At 36.8% G+C, this 13593-nt stretch overlaps 1 protein-coding gene across 1 annotated transcript in view; it reads right to left on the bottom strand.

Annotated features, from left to right (window-relative positions):
• The window catches only part of LOC104624667 (lipopolysaccharide-responsive and beige-like anchor protein), a gene marked incomplete at its 5' end in the record, with an annotated part of 43074 nt that extends 32640 nt beyond the window's left edge, over window positions 1-10434 (bottom strand). Inside the window, 4 exons of the mRNA XM_010292098.1 lie at window positions 570-725; window positions 4083-4136; window positions 6852-7044; window positions 10345-10434. Coding sequence (XP_010290400.1) covers window positions 570-725; window positions 4083-4136; window positions 6852-7044; window positions 10345-10434 — 493 coding nt within the window. The remainder of the gene's footprint in view (window positions 1-569; window positions 726-4082; window positions 4137-6851; window positions 7045-10344) is intronic.
• Between the last annotated feature and the right edge of the window lie 3159 nt (window positions 10435-13593).

Here is a 13593-nt window from a genome sequence, read left to right as displayed (position 1 = left end):
AATTTAACTGCTGCCCATTATATCGATCAGTTTATGTTATATGAAAGAATTCAGTGGCTCCAAATCAATTTTTCTATTATAGTATAAGTTTCAAAGGCTTTCATAAGTATTCTTTCACCAGATTTCAAGACTTCCCTTCTTGTTCTTATTCTGTGGTGCTTGCCTGTATTTCCTCAAAAAAAATTCTCTGGTGCTGAAAACCAGCCAGAGTTAAATTCAAGTAAGCACTTTAAGAACAATTAATTCTCCTGTTATGCAAAGCTTCACAAAAACTCATTTACTTGTGGAAACTACAGTGTAAGAATGGGCACGCCTGTTGTATAGATTTGAAGTGTGATGCTATGGCTAAACAAGAGCTCCTTGTCTTACATTTGCCATCATTCCACAAAAATTATGGCATACAATACACAGTAGCAGTTGGTAAGAAAAGATTTGACAAATACTATTAATAAGGGAATAAATACATACTCCACTTTCTCCCCTCAGCCCTCATTCTTTATTTGAAACAGTAGGTTGATGATGAACAGAAAAATCTTTCAGGCTATTCCCATATTTTAAAAATACATTACCTGAGTCAGTAGAATAAACTCGGAAACTCTTGTCCCAGAAGCCACAGACCAAGATGTAACGATTATCAGAGGTGATGACAAAGCACTGGGAATGTACCCGAATGCTTTGGTCTAAAAGGTCAGTGATTTGCCTTCTGTGCATACCTGTATTGCTGGCTGAACAGAAAGACACACAGATCCAAGAAAGTTTAGCATCCATATTCACAGAACAAAAGCACATTTTAGAAACTTACATTCACACCAAAACAATTCCTCATGGCTGTTACTTTTTTTCTTGTGGCTGGGACATTTTCTTTCTACTTTTACTATGAAATACTCACTACACTTCTGGGAACAATGCTAATCCCTTGTAGTATGTATTCTAAAGAAGGTATTTCTTCTATTTTAAGTCAAACGCAACTGACAAATATGAAAGAAAGATTGAAAAAAGGAACGATACATAAAAACATAATGTTTCCTTTCCCCCTTCTGCCAGTATAGGAAATTAAAAATAAAGAAACAAATGAAGGGCATGTAATTGTAAGACAGTACATAGATATGTAGATGAGCTATGCAGTGGCTCAAATGCAGCAGACAATGGAATTATAATTACAAAATTGTACACAAGTTGTATTTCATTGCAAGCATTGTAATTTAAAAAAAGAATAACTGCAGTAAAAATCACTATTATTGCACACTTTTTTGAGCATTTCACAAAAATTAATCGGCTTATCTCCACAATCTCCTTTAGGGTTGAGAGAAAATATTTACCCCACTTCGACCACCTGCTGTATTATGTCCCCAGATAATCTTGCATTCTGAACCCACCAAATGGACAGAAATCAATCAATGAACACATTCTTCGTATTATATTTTGCCCTTACTAATTGATGTGTGCACATATAGATATACGTATAGGTCCCTATAGATATATATCATGGAAAATCCTACAGTGTAGGAAGATCTTTTAATGTGCTTTGTTCCCGAGGGAACCTGACTCCCATCCCAGGCAGGTAAGTTCTCCTGGACCTGGGTTTGCCTGCTGACTGCTCAGAGCAGCATTACTGCCATTCCAGGTGGTCCTCGGATGCGTCTCTGTCCTGCTCTTGTGTGCTTCTTTACTCTTTTTCTTTAACTTCCTTCCATTTTCACGGTCTAGCTATCCCCTAAGCCTTGGGTTTCCAATTCCTTGGGATTCCATTGACTCTACATCAAATCCTTAATTTATTTATGCTTTTGCTGCATTTAAGATGTTGATACTGTCTTGTCCACGTGGGAAGCAAATAATTTAGCAACGTATTGCCGCTTGCTCTGCAGGTAACACATAACAGGGTCTTGACTGCTGTTGGGACCACTCAAAGAGTAACAACAACACATTATAAATGCACAGTGAAGTGTTCTGTATGATGAAATAACGGCAAATAAACCCTCCAAAAAACCATGCAGATTGACTCATTCAGTGTGGATAAGACCTCCCAAAAACTCCACCTCAAAAAGAGGTCTAGGATCTATGTCATATCAGACATTGCGTTTTTACATCTTCCTGTTCATCTGGAAAATGAGGACAGCAGGAATCCCTCCTTATGACTAAGACAGCAACAAGATTCCTCTATAACCATAAAAGTGTAATTTTGTGGTTCTCTTAGGTGCCATTCCTAGGTAAATGTGTCTAGCCACAATTAAAAACCTTTAATATTATCTACATAATTACTTGCTTATACCCAATGATGCTACTTAACAGTGACAAAGAAAGCCTTAAACCTTTCAAACTGTGTCCAATGTAATCACAAGGCTGATTTGAGATCTATTGTATGAAGAGAATATTAAACCATTTTTCAGAACTGTGAACACTAATTTTAAAGGTGTTTATACCAAACAAAAGTCAAAGCATTTTGTAAATTAAAGGCAAGCCTGAAAATGGAATTACAACTTTAAAATTTTGAAAAATGCAAATGAAAATAAAAAATTATTTCTTTCCTCATGTTCTTCACAATATGTAGAAAAATCATCAGACAGGCCCAATGTGACTTTGGTTTTTTTGCTGTGATATTTATTTATATTGTTAAGACCTACTTGATAGCAGGTTTTAAAGCATAATATACATTTTCTGCTCCAAATATTTTTTGGATAAAATCTACTTAAGGAAGGAAAGAAGAGTTACAGCACTTGTCCTCCTCATTATAAATTTTAAGTATTGCATTATGCAGATGGGAATTGATTTTAAAAACTTTGGGAAAACATTTTAATTTTATCAGCTCTATAAAATGGTTTAATATACTCACACTGTTCCTGATTTAATTATCATAGAGCTTACCCAGCAAAAATGGCTACACAGCAACAGTCTGTATCTACAGAGCAATACAATGCAGTTTCTACTGTGATATGCATATTAGTTTTGAAATTAATTCTCACTGGCTGACAGACCTGTCGTTCTAACCTATCCAGGCAAGTTCATTTTTGCTCTGATTTTTCCATGATTCTATAATTGGCCACTTCACTTCTTTCGCTTTTAAACTATGATCCTGAAATGGACAGTTTAAAAAACAGCTAAGTTTGAAGTCTAATAGCACTGGAGGGGGTGGGAGGGAATCCTGTTGTCTTTGCTCCTTGAACTAGTTTGTATTTTGGGGTTAGGTTGTTTGAGTTTTTCCTTTTTGATCATGTTCAAGGTTCCATTTGCCATGCTACAAGCTCCTGAACCATAGTCCAAGTATGCACTCCCCAAAGTTGCGTCTGTAATGAAAGAACTGACCAAACTCTAACCATGCTAATAGAAAAATCATCTCTATATAAATAATAAACCTCTATAATAAAAAGTCATTAATCTATTACACTGAGTCATTAAATAAGAGAGAGACATTTCTCCACCCCTTTTTAATACAAGAAAAACATACACAAATTTAACTAGTGATGCTGATCAAAAGATGCAATACCCTTGAAAAATGAATACTAATATCTCAATACTAAAACAGTGGGCAATATATTTCAACTTTGAAACCGCTTTGCAATTACACATTAATCCCCTCAGCCTGAACAGCAGGTCTATGAAGAAAGGATTGATCTCCTTTAATGATGAAACCCTGGCACCATGGTTTTATTTTTCACAACATGGTGCAGTTAAGAACCCCACTGTTATTATGAAAATTTCCTCAGCAAAGGAGCTCCATCACATTACCAGTGCACCAATTCATCATAACGTGCCTCGCTCCTGCTCATCAACAAGTCTGAGTGATGAAAAGATCCAATATTATCCTGACAGTACTTCATGCACATTCTCAATCACACATTATTACAGCATCCATATTAATTTTCACTGACACGCGTCCTAGGCCTGTTCAAATTAGGCAAACCAACGAGGGGGAGTTGATGAAATACCAGCATAGCCACAGCTCATTGCATTCCAATTTGCATGCAAATGGTTTATCAGGAAAATTCCATTCCCAGCAACCAGCAAGTGAAAAACAACCGTAATCTACACTTCAGGGCCACCATACAGAGCTTAATGAATCGCAAAGAGAGAAGGAAGTGACAGACCTATGAGAGGATCGATTTCCACTGGCAGCTGGTAAGGCTGGTCTTGTACAGCACCTTGATGAGCTGGAATTCAGGAAAGAAGATTTTAAAACTCTGCTTTTTTTTAATACATGAAGCCACATATATTTTATAAATTAAAGCTATGTGTGTTTTTTTTTTTAAACTATTCAAGATTCTTCTGCATCAACTGAATTTAAAAAAAAATTCCAGGTGCTTTCACAGCCTGCTTATTAAACATTTATTTTAGATTAGTGCTATTCTGAATGTATGCCATCAGCAGCAGCTCCGGTCCTGAGCCATAAGCTCTAGCAGATGCTTTACTGGCAACCTCTCCTGTCGCAACAAAACAAAATTAAGTGGTAAAGAGCACTGAAAACAAAATGTGACAACCATCTGCTGACTGTAGCAAATACTATTTTCCTCTTTACTTTTTAAAGCACTGCTTTGAACAAGTGAAGCACAAAGGACATTTTTTTAAAAAGTCAGTTTATGATGCAGACAGGGAAATGTCATAGTCATCCAGTATTTAAGGATTCATCCATCACCAAAAACCATTTATTTGCAAGTTTGCATAGAAGTTAATATATTAATTCTGCAGATCTACATTTCATCTGGGCACCTGGCATACTGGTGAAATGTTTACCTCTTGAATTTTCCTTCAGCCTTAAAAAAAAGCAGCCTTTTTTTTCCTACAACCTTACTAAAAACAAACAAGCAAGCAAGCAATCTCCCCACCCCTCCCCAACAGCCCACAAGACATTCTTGGAAGCAGAACAAAAAATAATGTCTGAATACTTAACACCTATGATTTTTGTATCTACCGTCCATAGTTTAATATAAAAATTACTATCAAAAGAAGGGTTTCAGAAGTAATTGGGAAGTCAAAGTTCTGCTGCAATGAAACACTAATACAGAACAAAATATGAAATCCACATGACAAAATGGAGGCACTCTGTTGGGTACCAGTGCCCTAAGATGTCAGCAAAGCCACTAGGAATGAGATTTTTAATTACACAAGTGACAACTGGTCACTTGGCAACTTAACTTTTTATCGTGATTATCATTAGTAAAGACAATGCTAAGCCCACAGCAGGAGATACGGCATGGTAATGATACCTGCCCTCTCATCCTAGCAGATCTCATTTTGGTATAAACTTTGAAGGCAACAATAGTGAAGGTTCATCTCAGGAGTCCATACCCAGATATCTTAAGCATAGTTCTCCATTAACAGCCTGCAGCTATCAGTGTGCTTTCAAAGAGGTGGCATGAGGTATGTTTTTGTTGGGTATTGCTTCTGTTTGGTTGGCTTTTGTCTCTCTTGAATTTTAAGTTTTCTTGAGCTCTTTGTAAAGGTAAGACAAGTGTAAAACACCTCTAAATGAAAAAATAGTGACTCAAAAGCACAGCTTAATGTTCTCCCTTTCAAAGGTGAGGGAAAAACTAAATTCTGAAGGTTTTGTTCAACTCACAACAGTTGATTACTACACTCAACAAGGGGTTGCTTGCTCACAGATCACCAACCAGCAGACTTACAGGGAAATCAAAATCAACTCCTACCACTTTAGACCCTCTTCTTTTCCCGTGACTGTTGTATGTCCACAAAGGCTATTTTTTAAAAGTCTTGAATATTTTATGTCCAAGGTCATACATCCGAGGTATGAAAGGATATTGCCATCCTCCTTTCAAACAAATGTCAAGCACCCTGCAAATAGTTCTTGCTCACAACTTGTTATGTAGACAAGCCTCCCCTCCCCCCTTCCTTCCCACCTTTATTTTTTATGTGAAATAATACATAGAAGTTTCTATTTGTACAATGATGAGAGGTCATTTGTAAGAACTAGGAAAAAGTGTTGGAGTTATCTGGCTTTTTTCAAAATGTAATCAAAGGCCATGGGTCCAAATTTCTAAGTAGGAATTTCAGTGATGTGAGTATTACTCTGATGCAAGTATCTTCCATTTAAGTTATTTGAGTTGAAGGTCTTTTTGCCCTTTCTTGAAAAGCGTTTTACCAGATTTACTGCATAACACTAAAATAAACTACCTTTCACACCCTAGGCCTGAGACTGTCATAGTCAGGGAAAGGAAGATGAGTGCCTTTAAGATTAGAGAGCATTAGAATTGAAAACAGAATGACTATATTCGCAAGTCCAACACGTTTTTAAAGGAAAATAAACTTGATTGCTTGCTACGCAAATGGAGATGTTGCTTTCCTTCCATATTGACAAATACATGAGCACCTAATAACTTTGGGATATTTAAGCTACCGAAGATACAGAATTCCCATATACTTTATCTTCTAATTCTCATTGGGTGGCTTTAACATTAGAATATGGTGTTCATAATCAATTAGAAAAAGATGGCAGAAAAGATTTCAAAAAAGTTCTACATGCTTTAAAACTTGTCTTTGACATGATACGGTTCAGGCTTCCATCTGACTGAAAAACAAATTCAAGAGGAACAGTGTGACTTTATTATGATCAAATAGTGATATACTGGTTTTGTCTTCCTGCATAGTGTCTGATGGCCTGGAAAGCAATATATTGTTGCTACAAACCTTTTATGTGCTACACATCTTACTACACAATAGTTTAGATTACCTTTTTACGGAGAAAAACTATGTCAACGTGGGAAGAGCATGCTATGTCAATGAACTGGACTTGCTCTTCACATTTTAAATTTAAAACAGCTCTGCAACAGATTTTGAAACAGACAGCAGAAGTACTGCTTGATGGCAGTGGGTTCTTTAGCTACTTACTTCAATTTACTTACCAGGAAGATTATGCCACTTGTTTACAGCAAATAGCCTATTTGCAGTAACTGTGATCACAGCAGGTGTGGCCAGACCAGGCTGAGTGTTGGCTGCTACATGAGTGACAGGGGAGTTGGATGGGAACTTTAGAACCATGATAACGTCCTGTTGAGCTTGGTCTGTGAACATCAATGGACTCTGCAGGAGGAGATACTGTTGAGTGCACACAACAAGAACCCAAATACACAGGAAAAGAAAACATGGGGAGGAGAAAAGAAGACAGGACAAGAGAAGGAAGATTGGATTAAAACACACAAGATCCAGTAGCAACTGCAGTGAAAAGCAAATGCAATAATAGTGGACAGGCTTGTGGAAACAACCGTTTTAGGTAGAAAAAACTGTCATGTACACTATTAATGTGAGGGCCTTGCTAAACACAGGGTTTCTGTATACAAACTTTGCTAGAGATGACAGCAGATTAAACTAAAAGTTTCCAATCACCTATGTCTGCCAAAAGAATTCTCTTTCATATCTGCAGAGATAGTATGTCAAGGAAAGCAACACCAAACTAGGAGGGAACAAAAAAAAAAAGTGAGCAAAAGAAATTCCTGCTCCCAGAGATTGTCTCAAGTTGCATTAAATTGGCAGACTGCAATTCTTTACAAGCCAGATGAGAACATGAAAGCACATTAAAATAAACAGATACACACATACACTAGATATATGTCCTGTATATATTTCTGGTGTACAAAAATAAGATTTATGAATGCAAAGTAGAAGACTTCACTGCAAATGTGTTTCAAAGGACAAACATAATTAAATGCAGTTGTAAAGAATATAAAGTGGACGTGATTGCAGACACTATCCTGCCTTGTTTCTAGAAATACTAAAAGAAGGGAATGAATCCAGACTCCCATTTTCAACATAGTATTTTTAGGTTGCATTTTTTTAATTTAATAAGTTGAAAAGTTTAATAACTTTTTAACTAAGCTCTCTAACAACACTGCAAATGAAGAAACAAAATATTGAGGATCTTAAATCTGGATATCAAACATAAAGAGGAAAAGCAAAACTTAATGGGTTTGTGATTGTGTGGTGTACCTAAAAAAAAAAATCCCCAAAAAACCCAACTCCACTAAGATGTAGAAATACAACCACCCTAGTCAGCAGTGGCCATATCGCTCTAGTATTTGTAATTTTTTAATAACTGAATTAGGACATTAATGAAGTGTTCTTGGCTATTTTCCATCTGCAATATTTCATTACATATATGTGTATGTAAGTGCATACATTTAATGTATATTTATACAGAACTAATAAAAAAATTAAATACATTTGCATTTTTATTATCACTCCTTTTTAAAAAGTTATTAAGAGTACTTAGAAAAACATATTGCTCTATGAATTCCTATTTACAGTCTTTGCATAAAGGTGTAAATAAAAGCAACTAATAAGCTACCCAGACACCCTTCTGAGCAAGTGGCTAAAAGCCAATCAATATTATGAGTTAATCCTCCCTGGATGCTCATTCAATTAAAGGTGTCAGTAATGCCTCATCTGATGTGGCCTCAATTAAATCCAGCTATCTGATGGTTGAAAACACAAGGGGATACAGCAACAGCAGCAAAACCAGACAAATAGGCAGCCTTCGTGTGACTGCTAATTACTACACCTGGTGTATATTATGGCTTGTGCACTTAACACAGCACGTGGTAGCTTTCAATTCGGCTGTATTCATGCATACATGCACACACACAAAAACTCAATAAATAATACAACTGGAAAAAATTCAAAATTGTGACAGGAAAAGCATCCTTACTGTATTTCAGCTCCAGGAATACTACTTTTAAAATCACTTAATATAGTGCTATTATAAAATCGTGTATTAATAACCACAAAGCTGGTCAAAGCAAGTGGATAGCTAGGAGATTTTTTTCTGTGTGTACCTCAGCCCAAAAAAACCCACAGGAGTTAGAAGCAGTTAACTTCATAGAAGTTAACGTCTTCCATTACATACTAAATCTTTACTAACTCAGCATCATGAAAAATATTATGATAAAACCACACAAACTGCTTCCTGGCATCAAATTCATTTATATAACAATGGGTCTGACAAACACATCAACAATCAACTTCTCAAGTTCCTCCTCTTCTTGAAACAAATCCCTCTAAATTAGGGCAAGTGCCTAGTGCACGGCACCATAACAGATGGACACACACATGGAGTGGAACTGTATGATGAGGGCACCTGGACTCCTCAACATCCCTGTTAACAGGGCTCTTCTGAAAGACAGCCCCGTGGGTTGCACACACAAGTCACTGCAGTGGTCTGCAGCCCTGGGACACTACGTGGGAGGCGCAATGGGCCAGCAGATCACAAATCAGCACAATCAGCTCTGTCCATCCAGTACATGAGATCCCAGGGCATGTCTACAGCACAGCTGTCAAAGCGTAGTATGTACTGCCTGCAGAAAGGATGGTGGGGATATGGGGAAGTCAGCTGAGCATGTCTCACATACAGCACGTGAAATATTTGACAAAGGCTAGTAGCTCAGTTGGACAAGAAAGTTCACGTTTCTTGGACTCCTACATCACAAGGTTTGTAAACTACTTTGGAAACTTCTCAGATCTGTGTGTAATTTTTTCTAAAACCTTTTGCACTTCAGGTGTGTTTTTAATCTAATAATCTTAGTCTGACTCCATAGGACACATGTCTTATGGAACATGCAAGAAGAAAATGTCTTTTTTTTAATTTCAGTGTAAAATGTCCGTCTTAACAATAAGAGAATGTAACCTTTTGAAAAACTTGTGAATTAGCAGACCATTTGCTTCACTCGTCAGAGTATCACTTAACATACTTAGTTCTGGATCTATGACAACACAAATGATATCTTAGACCCAAGGACTGCACACAACATGATATGGAAAGTAATCAGTAATAAAATAATAGTTTGTATAATAAAATTATATTAGACACAAGTAGAGGTAAAAGGGAAAGCATGTTAATGCTCACTGCCTGGATTTTATCACCCCAGCTTTACTGCAAAACACATTTAGTCACATTCTTTGCTATGTAAGTTTCAGCTCATGAATTCCTGGTAATCCTGGTTTTAGAGGAAAACCTATGCCTGGGGGAAAAGACAAGGAACTTCCACCTCCTAAATCCATGCTTCTTGGGGAATCTGCCAAAGATTAACTAAATTGTCTCCATGATGACTGGCTATCACCTGTACAGGTATGGTATTAACAAAATCAACTGATGAAGTGTTCCTAGATTACACTGACAAAAAAGGTCTGTACTAGAAATCAATACAATCCTTTCAGCAATAAATAAAATAATAGTTAAGCACTGCATACACTCTCAGTCCTACAAAATTGTAACTCATCTGCTGTTTTTAATAACACAATTCCATGACCACATAAAAGCAAAGCGAAGTGGCCAGTTCTGTAACTTTAAGATAGCAAACGAAGTGAAGAAAATGGCAGGTCACAAAGAGTTAATATGGTACTTACCACCTGCATGGCAGAACTTCTTGGAGGATGTGGTTCTATGAGCAGTTGGGAAGGGGTCTGTCCAAAACTTCGTATTTGAGCTTCAACAGCCTGGAAAAGGCACAGGCAGGTTTGCATGTTAAGAGGTGCTAATTACAGGCAATAGAACCATAACTGTCACCTGAAAATGTCATTCCACACTTCTGGCTTGTTTCATGTTGAAAATCAACCCCGTGTGTTCACGGTGGGGCTAAGTGCTTGGCACTGGTACTAAGAATGAGGTAATCATTTTAGTACTGTGGATGCTATTTCCATGAGAAACTCTGCAAAACCTCATCCTGCTCAATGATATTAAACAGAAACCAGCTATTATAATCAGAAACCCTCTTTATTGGCTCCATTTTTCCTTTCTAACACTGGCTTATCCTGTTTGTCTCATAACTCAGAAACAAAAGTTAATTTTTAAAAAGTTTCTACAAGATTGTTCTACGTTCTATTTAGACTCCATTGTTTAGCTTCTCAGCAATAACTACAATGAAAGCTACACTGAGGTTGTATTTTTTTTTTTTTATTCAGAAAGAGCAAAAAACTTCAGGATGCATTAAACCACTGACAGCAAGACCAATCTTAAATGCAGCTAAAGGAGAATGTGCAACAATGCAACAATTCTTTTAAGTTTCTCTGTACTTTCAGCAACATACTTTATCACTTTCTTCACAGGGCACACATGAAAATATCATTTCATGCTTAGTGATTCCTTAAAAATAATTATTCTGAAATCTGTGAACTTATACCTAGGCATGTCCAACCAGTTTTCCATGTTGCCACCTATTGGCCCACTGGCTCAAAGATTAAGTAACTTGTTGAATTTTGGTTGCTTTTTTGTCAGCCAAGCCCCTGAACTATCCACAGAAACATGTTAATAATACAGAAAATCTTAAATCATTCTGCTTAGATTAAATCTCTCTCATCGTGAGCTAAGTAAAATTACCTTGTATTTGCTGTGGGCTAACAGATTGCATATGGGCCAATACTTCTTGGTTTCTCTGTTGCGCAGTGCATTGAGCCCTACATTCTCTTAAGTGTCTAGTGATGCTGAATACCTAAGGTACTCGGGCATTAGCAAACCCTACTTTCAAAAGAAGTCCTGAAGCTCAGGCCCTTCAAAAAAGTATTTTAAATGGGATGCTTGAATACCAAAACACAAAACGGCTAGCCACTTTTTAGCTATTAGAATACCATATTTTTCTCTCAGATTCTTCTTCTTCTTCATGGTTCAACATCCCTTGAGGCTCCTTACACTTATATTTCCGGTTCTATTTTAGCCATCCATTAAAATTTTTGAGACAATGGAATAACATTTATGCTGATTTATTATTACAAACAACTATTTTTAGATAATAATAAAGACTATTACTAGGACACACAATGTTACCGAAATGAGAAAACCAAAAGTAGAATGCATCTGAGGCCTTAAGATCATAAAAAAATGATCATTCTCTGATAGGAAACATGCCATCCAAAATACTTGACCTTATTACATTTGGCAGGGCTTTTGAAACATCTGAACTCACCAGAACAGGAGTTGGAATTACTCTATGCACAGATTCTAACACTCTGGGAAGCACCTTAATCCTCAAAGGACTGGTGAAAAAGTAAGTTTATCAAAAAGCTGGCTGAAATCTGATGTACAAATGCTGCGATTCAGTAAGTACGTTTTGAGGAACAGCAGTACCAGATTCGTGAAACACTAAAGCTCAGTAAGACTATCAGAATCCCTTTCCTAGTGATGAGACATGCTACATTAAAATTCAAATCTGGGGTTTTGTGACTCGAGGTATCAAGGGAATTACGAGGGCATAGAATCTGAGGTCCCTTAAGACATGAGGCATTAACAAAGCAACAGCATATTGGTCAGCAGCTTTACCCTCACCATAAAAAGCTGTTTCTTTCAAAACACATTAAAAAGATTTGCCTACATTTACTTGCAGATCGAGTGAAATATTTTTACTAGCAAATGGGAATTCTGCGTTGCATTGAGGGTGGAACCAGAAGAACACAGAAGGAGCAGAATGCAGACAGTCCTGAATGTCAGTTATTCTGTGCTTGTTAAAATCTTTAGAGCAAATCTGCAGTCTATAGGATCTACTCTTTATTTCCTATGAAATATATATCCAATATATTATTTTAAATTCATATTCTTGAAGCACAGCTCCCACACATTTCTTTTAGAGCTGAAAATAGACTAGATAAAATGAGGAAATAATAAGCTTCAGATTTGTTAACTTCCTTGTATACTAACTTATGATCAATATAGAATTTTCCATTCCCAAATAACCCTTGTTCAGCATTTAAAAGGAGTCAGAATTTTGTCTTACCAATGAAATCTGCCATGTCCTTTAATTCCCAATGCTACCTCTACAAACGATACTCTCTTACATAGTGCCAGTACTAAGAAAGGACAAATTAAACACAAGATGCCACACATGGATGTAGCGCGTTTCAAATACATTCATCGTAACAAGAGCTCAAACTGATGTAGAACACAAATTAGATGTTATAATTGCTTTAATCAATAAGAGATCAGCAGTCAAAATGCTATTTTCCACACTCCAGATCTTAGACAAACTCACCACCTTCCAGCAACATAAAAACTGGAAGAGACACCATTGATTCCACTGCTTACTCACATACTTGATGCTCATCATTATCACACATTCCTAGACCACACAACAGCAGCAGCAGCACAGCTGTTTGTCTCCCACCCACCCTCAGTGCAGAAGAGAATCCCTTTGGGATATTAAAAACAAATATAAAATATTCTACTCAACCTACAAGTAGATGGTCACTGCCCGTTTTCACATAGTGTTCTGTCAGAACTGGTGAAACTGCTGACCAACGGGACAATGATTTTGCCAAAGCCTGACTTGAGGACCACAGATTTTCAGTCTTCAACATTTTCAGTCTTTAACAGCCAGTTTCTACATTCATGTTTATGATCTAGCTTGAGTTTGAGATTTACAAGTTCCAGCACAAACAAGTCTTTTAGACTCATTAGGTTCCATCTGGTCCTTCCAAAAAAATACAAGAACCTACATTTCCAGGATTACAATAGCACCCTGACACAATCTTTCCTTTTTAGCCAACAGAACTGGGAAAATCTACATTCAGATCATGTCCTACCACAGGTAACAAGGTTTCATAAAACAAAGCTTTACATAAAGGCACAGATATTGGTATCTTCATGTCTTCTTTACTGATGTCTTCAGA

Source organism: Phaethon lepturus, unplaced genomic scaffold, assembly GCF_000687285.1.
Source record: "Phaethon lepturus isolate BGI_N335 unplaced genomic scaffold, ASM68728v1 scaffold1898, whole genome shotgun sequence".
Classification (NCBI taxonomy): Eukaryota; Metazoa; Chordata; class Aves; order Phaethontiformes; family Phaethontidae; genus Phaethon; species Phaethon lepturus.
Note: the sequence above shows the minus strand (reverse complement) of the source record. Positions and strands in the feature narration are given on the sequence as shown.